This window comes from Triticum urartu, chromosome 7 (genome assembly GCF_003073215.2).
Source record: "Triticum urartu cultivar G1812 chromosome 7, Tu2.1, whole genome shotgun sequence".
NCBI lineage: Eukaryota > Viridiplantae > Streptophyta > Magnoliopsida > Poales > Poaceae > Triticum > Triticum urartu.
In genome coordinates this window covers 634,822,282-634,841,660 of record NC_053028.1, presented here as the reverse complement: position 1 = coordinate 634,841,660, position 19,379 = coordinate 634,822,282, and the positions used below count along the sequence as shown (strand labels likewise).

Below are 19,379 nucleotides of genomic sequence, written 5' to 3'. Positions count from 1 at the left end.
CAAGTATCAACAGTCACGACTAGTAAGTTCTGAACTGAAAATTGCACCTCAGACCAAGATGTCATAACGGACAAACCTCTGCTTTTAATATATATACTAGCTGGTTCTTGCTTGGCGTGGTTCTTATCTAATCATTGGTATTTGGTATAAAATTAACGTTCTCTTATCAAATGTATACATGCTCGCTTGTTTCCATAATGTATATCAGCTGACCCCTTAAGGAGAAGAACAACTCTTTCCAACATCAGTTGATCAGACATGGACTTGATAAACATGTAATGCCGCAGCTAACATGTATTAATACCCTGCACCAAACTGTACCCTCACACTTCTTGTTGAATGTGCATATATACTCAGAAAGTAGTAAGTAGTAACGCATCCTTGATTTTATCTATGCGACGAAACAAGAGACACGCAGTTGACCTTAACCTACGATTATTTTTGTCGGCATGGGAAGTATCAGGATGTGTAAATGTGCATCAGATAGGTGATGTGGAGACGCGGACTTCAACAAAGTTTGATGCTCTTACTCTACTCACCGAGATAGTCACATCAGGCAAGACATATCAGGAATCAATGTATGGCGTTCCACTCAGACTGGGTACCCAATCTTGCCTGGGATCTCATGGAGTGTCAAATTAGGGTGGACCAGAGCTGTGGAGCTAGCCTTTTTAGTTTTTAATATTCGGTTCTTTTTGTACAATTTGACACCAGTCGGTCAACATCAAACTAGAGTTAACATGCACTACACACCTGTCTCATTGCAAGATTTGTTTTGCATCTGTGTTCTTTTGGTATAGCTTTATGTTTCAGGTATGCAAAACAATGTTGCAACGCCCACCGGCTCCACAAGGAGTACAACCCCAATCTGTGTTAAGGATCTTAATTTAATTATTGAGTGACTTATTTTTTTTACCTCCCAAATTCATGTTTGTGACAGATACTATCTGATTTAGCGAAAAATCTTAATTTATACTGTACTAAATTAGCCAAACATGTGCCATATTTTACCTTAATTTATTCTTTTTATCAAATTTGTTGTTGACTGTACCTGCCAGGCCAGCAATTTATTTATTTGTTTGGTTTTCGCATGGTTTTGTAGACTTAATGAATCGACCGAACCATTGCAACTAAAAAAACTACTCCCTCCAATCCATATTAATTATCGTTGATTTAGTATACAGCTGTACTAAAACTGCGACAACATCGGAGGCAGTACCCTATCCCACCTTCTCTCACTCCTGCGGTTCTTCTACCATCCACCAAGTGCATGAGCACTGCCTCCTTCCCCGCCACACCACCTCCACCACCACCTCTCCGCGGCCGGGGGACCATGCCACCTCGTCCTCATCCTATGAAACGACAGAAAGAAAGATGGGTTTGGCGCATCATACTGGATGGCCTTGGGGTCATATTTATATACGTGCTCTAGGGCACCTTGGTATTGCCAGATTACAAAGGTTGTTACAATGATGAGATCACAGATATTTATCCTAACTACTATATCTCAACTACGTTACATGTTTAACATTCCCCCTCAATCTTAGCTTCCACAAAGAAGATTAAGATTGAACCTATTAGACACAAACGGCGTCTCAACCAAAGGATTAGTAAATATATCTGCAATCTGTTCCTTGGAAGAGATGAACCGAATTTCCAATACCTTCACTGCAACCCTCTCTCGAACAAAATGGAAGTCCACTTCTATGTGCTTTGTCCTTGCATGAAAAACGGGATTGGCAGATAGATAGGTGGCTCCCAAGTTGTCACACCATAGAACTGGTGGTCTTGGCATGAAAATTCCCAACTCTCCAAGAACAAACTGTATCCATATTACTTCAGTTGTTCCATTTGCTAGAGCCTTGTACTCAGACTCTGTGCTAGATCTCGAAACAGTAGCTTGCTTCCTTGAACTGCATGACACAAGATCAGGACCAAGGAAAACTATAAAGCCTACTGTGGATCTGCGATCATCACTACACCCAGCCCAGTCTGCATCTGAGAAGCAACTGAGAAGCATGGAGGGAGACTTGCGTATGGACAACCCATATCACAAGTATACTTCAAATACCTCAAAATGCGTTTGGCTGCAGAGAAGTGAATGGTGGTTGGTGCATACAGAAATTGACACAATTGATTTACTTTAAAGGAAATATCTGGTCTCGTGAGTGTCATGTATTGAAGTGCACCAACCAAGCTCTGGTACTTTGTGCTATCATCCTGTGAGAGGGGTGTACCACCGTCCTTGCTGGTCTTCTCTCTGGAGGACATAGGTGTTGTGGAGATCTTGCAATTTTCCATGTTGGCACGAGGAAGAATGTTGCCAATATATTTCTGTTGAGAGAGAGAACTAGTTAGTCCCCTTGGCGAAGACTTCACCTGAACTCCAAGAAAATAATGTAGAGGACTAAGATCCTTGATGGCAAAGGAAGCCTTGAGATCAACAAGTAACTTGAGAACAGCAGGCTGAGAAGAACAAGCAACAATGATATCATCCACGTACACAAGCATGAAGATAGTAACACCATCACGGTTGTGAACAAACAAGGAAGCGTCAACCTTGGAAGGCACAAACCCAAGTTCCTGAAGACGGGAACTGAGTTTGGAATACCATGCACGTGGCGCTTGATTTAGACCATACAACGCCTTCCGGAGCTTGCACAAATAATGAGGAACAACTGGATCTGCACACCCAGGAGGTTGACACATGTACACTTCTTCCTGAAGCACTTCATGAAGAAACACATTTTGGATGTCTAGCTACCATAAGAACCAGCCACAAGAAACAACAATAGATAAAACCAGACGGACGGTGACATGTTTAACCACAGGACTGAACGTGTCATCATAATCCAACCCATACCGTTGCTTGAATCCTTTGGCCACAAGACGAGCCTTGAAGCGATCAACAGAGCCCCAAGCAGTGGCTCCTGACCCCAAGGAGTCGGACGCGCGTTGCGCCACTGGATCAACGCCAAGTGTTGGGCAGCTCTCTCTCTCTCTCCAGACTAAGATAGAAGAAGGAACGGAGGTAGACACAATGGAGTTGCTGGCGACGAACGCCCAGCTGCACGTACAACCCTTTCTTTTTTACTCATACTGTGGCAACAGACCTACTAACAAGCAGCAGTACAGGAAGGCTTTTAATGCCCGGCGCACTCACGCACGCACACACCATGACCCAGCCTTGCGGACCCGACCTGGACGCTTTTAATGCCTGGCGCACTCACGCACACACAAACACATCATGACCCAGCCTTGCGGACCTGACCTGGACGCACTGACGCCAATCGCATCGCCATGAACCCGACTTGTCACACTGACGCCGGTTGCATCGTACTCGGTCACGCCTTATTCCAAACAAACCCCCTAAGCCGTGATCTAGAGGAGTGCCGACCCGCCGTTGTCAACGTCAGCGAGAAGAGCTTGCACCGCCGCCTCTGCCTTCCGTGGCTTCGGGCACTCCCGCCGGAAGTGTCCGCGCTGGCTGCATTTGTAGCAGTGCCCACAGCCTCGCCGTTTCCTTGCGTCGCCCGACGCCATGCTGCCGCCGCCGTCGTCGTCATGGTTGTACCCGCCGCCGTGCTAACGCCGCCTTGCTGCCCATTGAGACGACGTGAACATGAGCTGGTCACCGCCGCGTCCGCCGTTGTCCTGAGTGCGCCGCGTCGTCTGCTCCTCGAACGCCTTCAGCCGCCTGAGATGTCTTCGGAGAAAGCTCCGAGGAGGTATGCGCTCTCCGGCTTGTCCTTCTTTGCGATGACCGCCGCCACCGCGTTCTCCGCCGGAACCACCGCTTCCCAGAGCCCGGCCGCATCAAGGTTGGCCTCCACCTTGATCACCCACACGGTGTAGTTGTCACCGGTGAGCACTGGGCACTGCATGGGCAGCGAGCTCCCCGATCCGCCCGCATACGAGACGAGCGACATTGCTGCGGGCAGGATCGCAACAAAGCTTTGTATACCAAATGTTGGGCAACTCTGTCTCTCTCTCCGGACTAAGGTAGAAGAAGGAACGGAGGTAGACATAATGGAGTTGCTGGCGACGAACTCCCGGCTGCACGTACAACCCTTTCTTTTTTACTCACACTGTGGCAACAGACCTATACTAACATGCAGCAGTACAGGAAGGCTTTTAATCCCTCGCGCACTCACGCACGCGCGCGCACACACACCATGACCCAGCCTCGTGGACCCGATCTGAACGCACTGACGCCAGTCGCACCGCTACAGACCCGCGCCGGTCGCACCGTGCTCCGTCACGGATTATTCCCAACACCAAGATCCTTAGAGAGATCATTGAGGAGTCGCGCTTTGCCGAAAAGAAGAAGGCCGCGGAGGAAGCACGTTCCCGGATCTTGGCGAGGCACCAAGCCCGTGTGGCCGTGCCGCCCGTGGCCTCGCGATGAAGCAAGCACCGGTTCTCCATGCCCTTGTTGGTCTGCCCCTGGAGTCAGGCGAGAATATGTCTGGTACCTCCTCCGACACATCCCACTCCCATGGCGAGCAGATCCCTCTCGACCCCTACGTCGCCTTCGACCTCTACTTCTGTGACAAAGCCAACAGGGCAAAGGCAAGGATGGTCTTCGCCAAACTTTCCCAATCTTGTCCTAGTTTATTTATGTTATCAAACAATCTAGCCTTAATTATATTTTGTTCTTTCTTATTCTATGTCACCCATTTTTTAAACTTCTTTTGTCCTATGTTCTCGGTTGTTTGAAGAACTTTTCAAAAATCGAACGAGTGCATGTTTAACCGAATTTTTAGAAATATATATATTGATATATAGGGCACTAACATCGCTGCTACCTAAGTTATTAGGCCATCTCCAACTGTTGTAAGATAGGTGTTGGTAAATTTGCCACCTAGGACATAGTGATGATGTGACATATACTAAATGTGGAGAGAGAGCAAAGTTGTATGTAGATTAACCAACAACCTTTGCACAAGCTCCAATGTGAAATAGAGAGCAATCACATTTAATTTCTCACCATCTATTGGATATCTTACATACAACTCATTGGAGTAGTTGTATGATAGCTTGTTGGTTGATGACATGGACATTTTACCAACAAGACTAACATACAACCTGTTGGAGATGCCCTTAGTTGCTCTTCTTTTGTCCTGATACCTTCCATTCTACCTGATGAGACGTATTGATAGGGCACTAACACCGCTGCTTATTTCTATTGGAGGATCCACATGCCACTACAGAATTTGTTGCTCTTATTTTTAGAAAAACAAACTTGTTGGTTGCTCTTCTTTTGTCCTGATACCTTCCATTCCATCCGATGGTAGGTTGACAAGATACGGAGTTTGTTATTGTTGTGTCAAATATTATTGTATAAGTTAGGTTACAGTTGGACTTGGAGTCGTACGGTGTGTAGACAAGATATAGAGTTGTTTCCAAGTAGGACACTTGTATCCTAGAACTCTCATATATAGCGGGGGTAGACACACGATGTAACCTATGCCAACATAATAGCACGGACACGTGGGGGAGCCGGCGGCGTGTGCCAGCGCCCGGGCGGTCGGAGTGCGGTATTGTAGCGGTGTCATGGGGAGGAGCGCCCGTAGTCATGCCCCAAGGATGTAGCCATATCGGTGAACCTCGTTAACAAATCTCGGTGTTGTGCCTCGTGTGATTTCTTGGTCCTCGGTAGATCGACGGAGCGCCTCGGATTTATTCTAACAAGTGGTATCAGAGCAAGGTTCGAAGAGGCGGTGAAATTGATCTAGAGGTGATGTCGCTGAAAGGTTAGATCAGTTTGTTCCGCTGGTATGTGCTACGTCTTGAGCTTGTGTTGGTTTTCCCCGAAGAGGAAGGGATGATGCATCATAGTAGCGTAAGTATTTCCCTCAGTTTTTGAGAACCATGGTATCAATCCAGTAGGAGCCCACGCTCAAGTCCCTCGTACCTGCACAAAGTGATAACTATTCACAACCAACGCGATTAGGGGTTGTCAATCCCTTCACGGTCACTTACGAGAGTGAGATCTAATAGATATAATATTTTTGGTATTTTTGATATAAATATGCAAAGTAAAAAGTAAAAGCCAAGTAAAAAAGCAAAGCAAGATTAAAGTGATGGAGATTGATATGATGAGAATAGACCCGAGGGCCATAGGTTTCACTAGTGGCTTCTCTCAAGAGCATAAGTATTCTACGGTGGGGGAACAAATTACTGTTGAGCAATTGACAGAATTGAGCATAGTTATGAGAATATCTAGGCATGATCATGTATATAGGCATCACGTCCGTGACAAGTAGATCGAAATGATTCTGCATCTACTACTATTACTCCACTCATCGACCGCTATCCAGCATGCATCTAGAGTATTAAGTTAAAAACAGAGTAACACCTTAAGCAAGATGACATGATGTAGAGAGATAAATTCATGCAATATGAAATAAACCCCATCTTGTTATCCTCGATGGCAACGATACAATATGTGCCTTGCTGCCCCTTCTGTCACTGGGTAAGGACACCGCAAGATCGAACCCAAAGCTAAGCACTTCTCCCATGGCAAGAACTACCAATCTAGTTGGCCAAACGAAATGGATAATTCGAAGAGACTTGCAAAGATAACCAATCATACATAAAAGAATTCAGAGAAGATTCAAAACTATACATAGATAGAATTGATCATAAACCCACAATTCATCGGTCTCAACAAACACACGCAGAAAGAAGATTACATCGAATAGATCTCCACAAGAGAGGGGGGAACTTTGTATTGAGATTCAAAGAGAGAGAAGAAGCCATCTAGCTACTAACTATGGACCCGAAGGTCTGAGGTAAACTACTCACACTTCATCGGAGGGGCTGATGATGTAGAAGCCCTCTGTGATGACAGCCCTCTTCTGGCGGAGCGCCGGAATAGGCCCCAAGATGGGATCTCGTGGATACAGAAAGTTGCGGCGGTGGAATTAGGTTTTTGGCTCCTGTTCTGATCGTTTGGGGGTACGTGTGTATATATAGGAGGAAGAAGTACGCCGGAGGAGCAACGAGGGGCCCACGAGGCAGGGGGCGCGCCCTAGGGGGGGCCCCCACCCTCGTGACCGCCTCTTTTGTTCCTTGGAGCAGGGTCCAAGTCTCCTGGATCACGTTCGGTGAGAAAATCACGTTCCCGAAGGTTTTATTCCGTTTGGACTCCGTTTGATATTCTGTTTCTCCGAAACACTGAAATAGGCAAAAAACAACAATTCTGGGCAGGGCCTCCGGTTAATTGGTTAGTACCAAAATAATATGAAAGTGGAAAATAAAGCCCAATATAGTCCAAAACAGTAGATAATATAGCATGGAGCAATCAAAAATTATAGATATGTTGGAGACGTATTCAGGCATCCCCAAGCTTAATTCCTGCTCGTCCTCGAGTAGGTAAATGATAAAAAGAGAATTTTTGATGCGGAGTGCTACTTGGCATAATTTCAATGCAAATCTTCTTAATTGTGGTATGAATATTCAGATTAGAAAATTCAAGACAAAAGTTTATATTGACATAAAAATAATAATACTTCAACATACTAACAAAGCAATTATGTCTTCTCAAAATAACATGGCCAAAGAAAGTTATCCCTACAAAATCATATAGTCTGGCTATGCTCCATCTTCACCCACACAAAGTATTTAAATCATGCACAACCCCGTTGACAAGCAAAGCAATTGTTTCATACTCTAACTTTTTCAAAACTTTCAATCTTCACGCAATACATGAGAGTGAGCCATGGATATAGCACTATAGGTGGAATAGAATGGTGGTTGTGGAGAAGACAAAAAGAGGGGAAGATAGTCTCACATCAACTAGGCGTATCAACGGGCTATGGAGATGCCCATCAATAGATATCAATGTGAGTGAGTAGGGATTGCCATGCAACGGATGCACTAGAGCTATAAATGTATGAAAGCTCAACAAAGAAACTAGTGGGTGTGCATCCAACTGGCTTGCTCACGAAGACCTAGGGCAATTTTGAGGAGGCCCATCATTAGAATATACAAGCCAAGTTTCTATAATGTAAAATTCTAGTATATGAAAGTGACTACATATGAGACTCTCTATATGAAGGACATGGTGCTACTTTGAAGCACAATATATGAGACTCTCTATATCATGGTGCTACTTTGAAGCACAAGTGTAGAAAAAAGGAAAGTAGCATTGCCCCTTTTTATTTATTTTCTTTTTTTGGGGCTTCTTTTTTTTCTTTCGCCTTTCTTTTTTTGGGACAATGCTATATTGAATGATGATCATCACACTTTTATTTATTTACAACTCAATGATTACAACTCGATTCTAAAACAAAGTATGACTCTATATGGATGCCTCCGGCGATGTACCAGGGTATGCAATGAATCAAGAGTGACAAGTATGAAAAAATTATGAACGGTGGCTTTGCAACAAATACTATGTCAACTACATGATCATGCTAAGCAATATGACAATGATGAATATGTCATGATGAACTAGATGGTGGAAAGTTGCATGGCAATATATCTCGGAATGGCTATGGAAATGCCATAATAGGTAGGTATGGTGGCTGTTTTGAGGAAGGTATATGGTAGGTGTATGATACCGGCGAAAGGTGCGCGGTATTAGAGAGGCTTGCAAAGGTGGAAGGGTGAGAGTGCGTATAATCCATGGACTCAACATTAGTCATAAAGAACTCATATACTTATTGCAAAAATCTAGAAGTTATCAAAGCAAAGTATTACGCGCATGCTCCTAGGGGGATAGATTGGTAGGAAAAGACCATCGCTCGTCCCCGACCGCCACTCATAAGGAAGACAATCAATAAATAAATCATGCTCCGACTTCGTTACATAACGGTTCACCATACGTGCATGCTACGGGAATCACAAACCTTAACACAAGTATTCTTTAAATTCACAACTACTCAACTAGCATGACTTTAATATTATCACCTCCATATCTCAAAACAATTATCATGTTTCAATCTTTTCTTAGTATTCAACACACTCAAAAGAAAGTTTCACAAATCTTGAATACCAAGCATATTATTATTAAGCAAATTACCATGCTATTAAGAGACTCTCAAAATAATTTAAGTGAAGCATGAGAGATCAATAGTTTATTTAAAACAAAGCCACCACCGTGCTCTAAAAGATCTAAGTGAAGCACATAGATCAAAATTATAACACTCAAAAGATATAAGTGAAGCACATAGAGCAAAATTATAATGCTCAAAAGATATAAGTGAAGCACATAGAGCAAAACTACTTAGCTCAAAAGATATAAGTGAAGCACATAGAGTATTCTATCAAATTTTAATTCATGTATGGCTCTCTCAAAAGGTGTGTACAGCAAGGATGATTGTGGTATACTAAGACATAAAGACACAAATAATACAATACGCTCCAAGCAAAACACATATCATGTTGGTGAATAAAAATATAGCTCAAAGTAAATTACCGATGGAAGTGGACGAAAGATGGGATGCCTTCCGGGGCATCCCCAAGCTTTGACTTTTTGGTGTCCTTGGATTATCTTGGGGGTTCCATGGGCATCCCCAAGCTTAGGCTCTTGCCACTCCTTGTTCCATGATCCATCAAAAGAATTCACCCAAAACTTGAAAACTTCACAACACAAAACTCAAAATAGAAAACTCGTGAGCTCCGTTAGCAAAAGAAAACAAAAGACCACTTCAAGGTACTGTAATGAACTCATTCTTTATTTATATTGGTGTTAAACCTACTATATTCCAACTTCTCTATGGTTATAAACTAATTTTACTAGCCATAGATTCATCAAAATAAGTAATCAACACACGAAAAACAGAATCTGTCAAAACAGAACAGTATGTAGTAATCTGTAGCTAGCGCAAGATCTGAAACCCCAAAATTCTAAAATAAATTTCTGTACGGTGAGGGAATTTATCTATTAATCATCTGAAAAATAATAACTAAATTATCACTCTTCAAATAAAAATGACAGCAGTTCTCGTGAGCGCTAAAGTTTCTGTTTTTACAGCAAGTTCAACAAGACTTTCCCAAGTCTTCCCACGGTTCTACTTGGCACCAAACACTAATTAAACACAAAAAACACAACCAAAACAGAGGCTAAATAATTTATTATTACTAAGCAGGAGCAAAAAGCAAGGAATAAAAATAAAATTGGGTTGCCTTCCCAACAAGCGCTATCGTTAACGCCCCTAGCTAGCATAAAAGCGGATAGATCTAGTATTTCCATCTTGGTCTTAATCTTTAGTGATGTTATGGCTCGAGATTGAGAGGTTCCTTATGTTTCCTTCATATTCAGAGATCTTGAGATCTAAAGAATCCAACCACTTATGCAAGAGTAATTAACATATTCATGCGTGAAGATTTCCGCTAACGCTTTAAGAGGTTCAAGAGATTTTTGTAAAATCTTAGTTACTTCACAAATTTTCCCAAAAACTTGCGTTTCCTCTTGGGTATGATGGGCCCCCTTTTGTTGAGGTAAAGTTCCTACTATACCTTCCATAATTTCATGCGCGATACTGGGATCAATTTCAATAAAATTGCCTTTGGCAACACAATCCAAAAGTTGTCTATGAGACATATTAAGCCCAACATAAAAGTTGCGAAGCAAAATTCTGAAATTTACTTCTAGGGTGCATTTACGATAAGATTCCATCATTCTAAACCAAGCATCCTTTAAGTTTTCTCCTTGCTTTTGTTTGAAGTGAAGGACTTCAAACTCAGGGAGACAAAGGAGCAGAAAGAGGACTAGCCATGACGACAAGCAAACAAACTAGCACGCGAACAAACAAGAGGCAAATAGAGAGGGGGGGATAGAGAGAGAGGGGGCGAATAAAACGGCAAGGGTGAATTGGGGGGAGAGGAAAACGAGAGGCAAATGGCAAATAATATAATGCGAGAGATAGGGATTGTGATGGGTACTTGGTATGTTGACTTTTTGCGTAGACTCCCCGGACAACGGACGCCAGAAATCCTTCTTGCTACGTCTTGAGATTGCATTGGTTTCCCCGAAGAGGAAAGGGATGATGCAGCAAAGTAGCGTAAGTATTTCCCTTCAGTTTTTGAGAACCAAGGTATCAATCCAGTAGGAGCCACGCTCAAGTCCCTCGTACCTGCACAAAGCGATAGCTACTCGCAACCAACACGATTAGGGGTTGTCAATCCCTTCACGATCACTTACGAGAGTGAGATCTGATAGATATAATATTTTTGGTATTTTTGGTATAAAGATGCAAAGTAAAAAGTAAAAGCAAAGTAAAAAAGCAAAGCAAGATTAAAGTGATGGAGATTGATATGATGAGAATAGACCTGGGGGCCATAGGTTTCACTAGTGGCTTCTCTCAAGAGCATAAGTATTCTACGGTGGGTGAACAAATTACTGTTGAGCAATTGACAGAATTGAGCATAGTTATGAGAATATCTAGGCATGATCATGTATATAGGCATCACGTCCGTGACAAGTAGATCGAAACGATTCTGCATCTACTACTATTACTCCACTCGTTGACCGCTATCCAGCATGCATCTAGAGTATTAAGTTAAAAACAGAGTAACGCCTTAAGCAAGATGACATGATGTAGAGAGATAAATTCATGCAATATGAAATAAACGCCATCTTGTTATCCTTGACGGCAACGATGCAATACGTGCCTTGCTGCCCCTTCTGTCACTGGGAAAGGACACCGCAAGATCGAACCCAAAGCTAAGCACTTCTCCCATGGCAAGAACTACCAATCTAGTTGGCCAAACCAAACGGATAATTCAAAGAGACTTGCAAAGATAACCAATCATACATAAAAGAATTCAGAGAATATTCAAATATTATTCATAGATAGACTTGATCATAAACCCACAATTCATCGGTCTCAACAAACACACCGCAAAAAGAAGATTACATTGAATAGATCTCCACAAGAGAGGGGGAGAACTTTGTATTGAGATTCAAAAAGAGAGAAGAAGCCATCTAGCTACTATGGACCCGAAGGTCTGAGGTAAACTATTCACACTTCATCGGAGAGGGCTATGATGATGTAGAAGCCCTCCGTGATGACGGCTCTCTTCCGGCGGAGCTCCGGAACAGGCCCCAAGATGGGATCTCGTGGATACAGAAAGTTGCGGCGGTGGAATTAGGTTTTTGGGTCCTGTTCTGAACATTTGGGGGTACGTGTGTATATATAGGTGGAAGAAGTACGCCGGAGGAGCAACGAGGGGCCCGCGAGGCAGGGGGCGCGCCCTAGGGGGGGGCGCCCCCACCCTCGTGACCGCCTCTTTTGTTCCTTGGAGCAGGGTCCAAGTCTCCTGGATCACGTTCGGTGAGAAAATCACGTTCCCGAAGATTTTATTCCGTTTGGACTCCGTTTGATATTCCGTTTATCCGAAACACTGAAATAGGCAAAAAACAACAATTCTGGGCTGGGCCTCCGGTTAATAGGTTAGTCCCAAAAATAATATATGTGGAAAATAAAGCCCAATATAGTCCAAAACAGTAGATAATATAGCATGAGGCAATCAAAAATTATAGATACGTTGAAGACGTATCAGTATGTCCTGCGATCGTGAGATTTCACGGAGATCGAAGGGCAAAAGCTAGCAGAAGGGACGGTGGGATCGTAAATCAGCTCGGCGAGATTGGAAGCAATCGGAAATAGGCAGAGGTAGCGCTCGGCAAGATCGAATCCGTTTCATGGTGGCGGCGTAACGTGGACAACCGGGACTGCGACGCGTGGAGCTAACCGCTCGGGATCAGATTCTCGGCCGGTGTGCCAGAGCACGCGTGTGGCTGTAGCCCAGTGCGGGCCGGTGGGCTAGATCAGGCTGGAAGCTGCATGAAGGCCCAGCATGGTGTGCTGTCCAACTGTTTGGGCGCTGGTGGGCAGGCCGGGACGTGGTGGCTACGCGTAAGAGCCACATACGCAGACGATCGGAGGCTGAGGTGCTGGAATTATGTACGAGATTTTGTTGGTTAAAAAATGGAATTGCTATGTTCACGTGTGCACGGGAGTGGTTTGGCATGGATTGATTTGATTCTTTGTTCTGCTATAGGTGCATGGAGAAGCTAATAAATCAAACATGGGCAAGATAATTTGCAGACAAGGGATTTGTCCGGTTTAAGTTTGCATGAAAGTTTTGCTAGGTTGGTTTGATAAGATGGCTTGGAGCGTGTGAACAGGCAACGGAGTGGGCGGACAAGCGCCTCATGAAGGATCATGCATATACAGGGCGTCAAGCAAAGCAAGGATGTGCGGGCGGACATGACGCAGGGTGGAGCAAGGTTGCAGTCGGATGTTTCCGGCTGGGTTGGACTGGACAGTCTGATGGATCGACATGGATGTTGGTCAAAGGAGAAGACGGTGGTGATTTCAGCGACGACGACATATGAGCGTGATGCTGATGGTGACCAACTTCTGGGGCGTGGAAACACGTGGCGCAGGCCTGAGGGCTTGTGCGGCTTCGGCAAGACAATGACACAAGGTTGATTCAAGGTTGTGTACACATGAGAGCTTCAAGTCGACGGGGCATGAGGGTGGCACGTACAACCACCATGGAGTCATGTTGAAGGTGGAGCTGGAGTCTAGCGGAAGACTTCACTCTGTGCTGATGGAGGGGCTACGACGTAAGAATTCGGAGAGTCGAAGCCTATTTCAGTGGGATAGCGAGAGACACGTGGATCGGATTGGGTACCAGTGGTCTGATGGAGACGTAATACTCGGCATCGGTCGGTGATGATCAGTGGTTCTCTGTAGTAGGGGTTTGAGTGGTGTGGGTCCGCGGCCCTAGAGACTCGACCAGGACAGCAGAGGCTCGGTGCGGTGATAGCGGCGAGACGTGCGGTAAGCACGGGACACGACGACAGGCCAAGTCACTGGTGGTCGGACATATGGTCAGACAAATTGTGCAGGGGGTGTTGAAGCAGTGTTGACGAGTACCAGATTCAAGTTGGTGACTGGGTCTATCAGTGCTGGAAGATGGACATGAGTTGACCATAGAGAATCTGAGAAAGTGGCGGAGAGTCTGAAATTGTCAAAAGCTGAGAGAGTACATGGCCGTATATTCTGTGGTGTTTAGTGCACATGGCAAAGTGCGGATGACAAATACAGAAGGAGGCGGAGTGCTATAGCTGTGGGACATGCTAGAGACTATTCAGAGGAAGGGTGAGAGAACTGCGAATTTGACTCAGGGTGACACGGGGCGACGGTGAAATTCCTTCAACACTACAAGAAATATGTCAACTAGTGACCTTCTCTTAGTGACCCTAGCTGAATTGGTCATAAATCCACGACCATTTTGCTTGGAAGGGCTTAAACCCTGAAATTGCCTTACGACCAATATAAATGGTTATGAGGTTGTGAATGTGGATGCATTGGTACTTATTGCTATGACTAGGCGCCACCTCATTAGTTTTGCGTATGTGTCATGTCCATGTGTCAATTTCTGTCCTAGGTTGTGAAGCAACCTATATTTCTGTTATTCCCAAAATTCCCAAAACATTCTCATAAATTCTTTGGATCATATCTTTGTTAAATATGTAAAAAAACCTTCCTCACCTAGTTCAAATATAATTCAAAAATATTCATTTTCCTATTCTGTTCAGAACAGCACTTTGTGAAGGAAGTGCTATTTACATATACTTGATTGACCTCAAAATTTTTGGGCACTCTTTCGTATCCAAATCATTGCCTCGTGACAAATTTCAGCTCCATTTTCCTAGTAAATGTTCCTCGGCAAATTTCCAAAGTTTTCATTCAGCTAGAAGCTTTGTGAAGGAATAACTAGCTATGCATATCGTAATGAGTTGAATTTTTGCCACATATTCTATATGCCCATATCATATCTCTCCAGAAAGTTTTAGCTCCATCTAACAAACCATGATAGCTCACTATCCAATCTTTGTTATGAGTAATATTTTTAGGTTGTGAAGCAACTACATTTTATATTGCTTTATAATTGTAGCCAATTTACCAGGACATGACCCTGCCCATAGAAACTCACTACGCCAAATTTTAGCTCATTTAATTTAACCAATTGCCCTCAATATTTTTCCCAATTTTCTATTCAGTTGAGAGCATTGTGAAGGTACCATTTTTATATATCCAAATGGAATGAAATTTTTACAGTCCCTTCATATTCCCAAATTATCACCCTCATCCAAATTTCATCTCAATCCATTTATCCATTTGAGCCCAGCTTCAACATCCATATTTCTGCCCGATGTGGTACTTTGCAAAGCAAGTGCCATCTAAGCTACTCCATTTGAGCTCAAAATTTTCCAAGACAGTCTCCCTAGTAGCTGATCATCCTCAGCCAAAACTCAAGCCCATTGGCCATGTGCGTTCCCCGTACCGCTAATCAAACACTTGGGTGCTAATTCATGTTTGAGCATAGTTCGGTCTCCTCCTGAGATTCTTCTATTGTCATTTTCTTCCTAGAACCTACCTGGGGAGTTCCCAACCCACTAGACATTCCTAGGCCGCCCAGAACGCATAACAACGCCACAGTCACGCGGTGACCACACGACGGGCATGCGAGTTTACGCGCTTTGGAGTTGGTGCCCTGGGCCACCGTCCAAACCTCGACGTATCGCCACTAAACCATGTATTTCTGCTTAAATAGATACTTATATAACTAGAAATGATTTTTTGAAAAAATAAAGAGCAAACTATAAGGCAGCTGCAGTTCAAATTTGATCCGCTTCCTTTGAATCAGCGGAAATTTGTCTTTTTCACCAGAGGTGGATCAAAGCTTTTGAAACCCCAACCACTTTGTCAATTGTTCATTAAATATGCCCTAGTATTTTGGAAATTTGGTTTGGTCCAATTTTGCAACAAATATATGGTAGGTCCTTCACAAAAAAACTCATTTCGGGCACTCGGAAAATGGAAGATGAATTTTCCGTGCAAGGAAAAATGAAAACTCCCTTAGGCATTGTTTGGAATTCCAAGATGCACGCTTGTCCACAATATGAGATCATTTGAACAAACTATGCCATGAATGTGGCCATAAGATTGATCATTTGGCTTGAAAGCCATGAATCTTCACGCATGATAGCTCATTTCTGAGAACACTTTTTTAAAATAATTGATGTATTATAAGTTTAATATTTTTAATGGAAACTTGGTCACATATGATGACACAATGCGAAGGTTTCCAATTTTTGAATTTTTTGAATTTTTTATGCCCGTTTCAAAATGCGGTCAAAACGGCGGACTTGACCGTTCCTAGCTAGTGGTTGAATCTTAGAAAACTTTTGATGTTTCTCTGTTTAAATAGATACTTATGTACCTAGAAATTATTTTTGGAAAATATAAAGAGCAAACTATGAGGCAGCTGCAGTTCAAATTTGACCCGCTTCCTCCTGAATCGGAAGAAATTTGTCTTTTTCACCAGAGGTGGATCAAGGCTTTTGACACCTAACCATTTTGGTCAATTGTGCATTAAATATGTACTAGTATTTTAAAATTTTGATTTGGTCCAATTTTGTAACAAATATATGGTAGGTCATTCACAAAAAAAAATCATTTCGGGCACTCAAAAAATGGAAAATGGATTTTTCGTGCAAAGAAAATGAAAACTCCCTTAGTAAACATTGTTTGGAATTCCAAGATGCACCCTAGTGCACAATATGAAATCATTTGAACAAACTATGCAATGAATGTGGCCATAAGATTGATCATTTGGCTTAAAAGCCATAAATCTTCACGCATGATAGCTCATTTCTGAGAACATTTTTTTAAAATAATTTTCGTATTACAAGTTTATTATTTTTCCTGGAAACTTGGTCACATATAATGACACAATGCGAAGGTTTTCCAATTTTTTTATTTTTTTTTGAATTTTTATGCCCATTTCAAAATGCGGTCAAAACGGCGGGCTTGACCGTTCCTATCTAGTGGTTGAATCTTGAAAAACTTTTGATGTTTCTCTGATTAATATATACTTATGTACCTAGAAATAATTTTTGCGAAAAATAAAGAGCAAACTATGAGGCAGCTGCAGTTCAAATTTGACCTGCTTCCTACTGAATCGGTGAAAATTTATCTTTTTCATTAGAGGTGGATCAAAAACTTTTGACACGCAACCATTTTGTCAATTGTGCATTAAATATGGTCTAGTATTTTAGAAAATTTATTTGGTCAAATTTTGCAACAAATATATGGTAGGCCCTTCACACAAAAAACTCATTTCGGGCACTCGGAAAATGGAAAATGAAATTTCCATGCAAAGCAAATGAAAACTCCCTGAGGCAACATTGTTTGGAATTCCAAGATGCATCCTTTTGCATAATATGAGATCATTTGAACAAACTATGCCATGAATGTGGCCATGAGATTGATTATTTGGTTGAAAGCCATGAATCTTTAGATATGATAGCTCATTTCTGAGAGCACTTTTTTAAAAGAATTGTCGTATTACAAGTTTATTGTTTTTCCTGGAAACTTGGTCACATATAATGACACAATGCGAAGGTTTTCCAATTTTTTGATTTTTTTTGAATTTTTTATGCCCGTTTCAAAATGCGGTCAAAACGGCGGGCTTGACCGTTCCTAGATAGTGGTTGAATATTGAAATTTTTTTGATGTTTCTCTGATTAAATATATACTTATGTACCTAGAAATGATTTTTGGAAAAAATAAAGAGCAAACTATAAGGGAGCTGCAGTTCAAATTTGACCCGCTTCCTACTGAATCGGCGGAAATTTGTCTTTTTCACCAGAGGTGGATCAAAACTTTTGACATCCAACCATTTTGTCAATTGTGCATTAAATATGGCATAGTATTTTAGAAATTTGATTTGGTCCAATTTTGCAACAAATATATGGTAGGTCCTTCACAAAAAAACTCATTTCGGTCACTCGGAAAATAAAAATGCAATTTCCATCCAAAGTTTATTATTTTTACTGAAAAGTAGGTCACACTTGGTGACAAATGCGAAGGTTTTTGATTTCTATTTATTTCTATAAAAAATTTAGGTCGTCAAATAGAAGACATGATTTAAAATCTTATTTTCAATCGATTATGACCAATTTAAATGGTCTTAACGTCATCAAAAAGGATACTGCATTCTGATTGGTCCAAATTCATCTCACGCGGATCATGGATTAAGCACCGTCGGATACGATCGGATCCAACGGCAGCCACACCCCCCTCGTAATTCTCACCCCCTCCCGAATCACCCCGTGTCCCTCTCATCCTCGTACACCCACGAAACCCTAGCTCCCTTCTCCCAATCGCCACTGACGCTCCATTTTCCCCGTCGCCGCCGCCACCCAGATCCAGATCCAACCTCTCGTGCTGCCTCCCTCTCCCCGACCCAGACCTCCCTCTCCGCCGTCCCAACCCCTACCCCGCCACCGGCCTCCCCTCCAAGTGTCACTGCTCTTGACCTGCAACGACCTGAGCAGGAGCAGCATCAGCTTCCTCCTTCGCACGCCAAGGCCATGGCACTGGAAGGAAACCCGGCCATGGAACCGACAGCCATTTCGCCGCCACCGCCTTCCACCGGCTCGAGCTCCACCCTTCCCTTCAACCATGGGGAGTGCCTCTCCGAAGCCCTAGCCCCTCGGTCCCATAGCCCATACCTCCCCTTCTGACGTGCGTGGTGTTTTCTCGTCGCAGGCGGACGTTGATGTCGACCCCGAGGTGGCGGCCGCCGGTCCCAAGAAGAGGATGTTCCGCAAGTTCAGCTACCGCGGCATGGACCTAGACGCTCTCCTCGACATGTCCAGTGAGGACCTCGTCGGGCTCTTCCCAGCCCGCGCTCGCAGAAGGTAACGAGCGGTGTCTCCTTTGCGTTGTGGATCTGCAACTATGGCTGGCTGCGGTTGTCTTTGGTCTGATCCGGCTTGTTGATTAGATTTGTGTTGGGATTGGTTAGGTTCTCGAGGGGTCTGAAGAGGAAGCCGATGGCGCTTGTCAAGACGCTCTGCAAGGCGGTGATTGATGGTTCCCTTTTTACACTTGTTTGTAGTTGAGTGCCATGGTGAACTGCTTATCTTTGAATATATCTGATATTTCCTGCTATGTTCTTGATTTTTAACATCACTGTAGTTTTCAGAATTGTGCTTGAGTTGAGCTATTTAGTTCCTCCTGGAAATTAGTTCTGCTCCTCACGTGATATCAGTTCCTCGTTAGATCACAGTGGCAGGCGATGTGCTACCATAACTTGTCACAAAAGGCCTATGCTATTTAGTTTTGTTTGTTGAATTAATCATAAATGGTAGATTTTTTTGTTATTCAAAGCTGCCTGACGATGTAGTTAGGTTTGTTTTGTTGTAGACATGGCATTGTTAGAACTTCGGATGCAGATTTTCATCAACTGTTTCTGTGATTTTCCACTAGAAAATGTATATGCATTGATTATTCTATTTTAAACTTCATCATGGTATGGTCTGTTTCTATTCCCCTGGC

At 43.2% G+C, this 19,379-nt stretch overlaps 1 protein-coding gene across 1 annotated transcript; it reads left to right on the top strand.

Annotated features, from left to right (window-relative positions):
- The first annotated feature begins 4,404 nt into the window (after positions 1–4,404).
- LOC125519250 (40S ribosomal protein S15-like) lies at positions 4,405–18,943 on the top strand. Its single transcript, XM_048684113.1, has 3 exons — positions 4,405–4,572; positions 18,588–18,739; positions 18,847–18,943. Exons 1-3 carry the CDS (start codon positions 4,405–4,407, stop codon positions 18,941–18,943), a joined length of 417 nt encoding a protein of 138 aa, XP_048540070.1.
- The last annotated feature ends 436 nt before the right edge of the window (positions 18,944–19,379 follow it).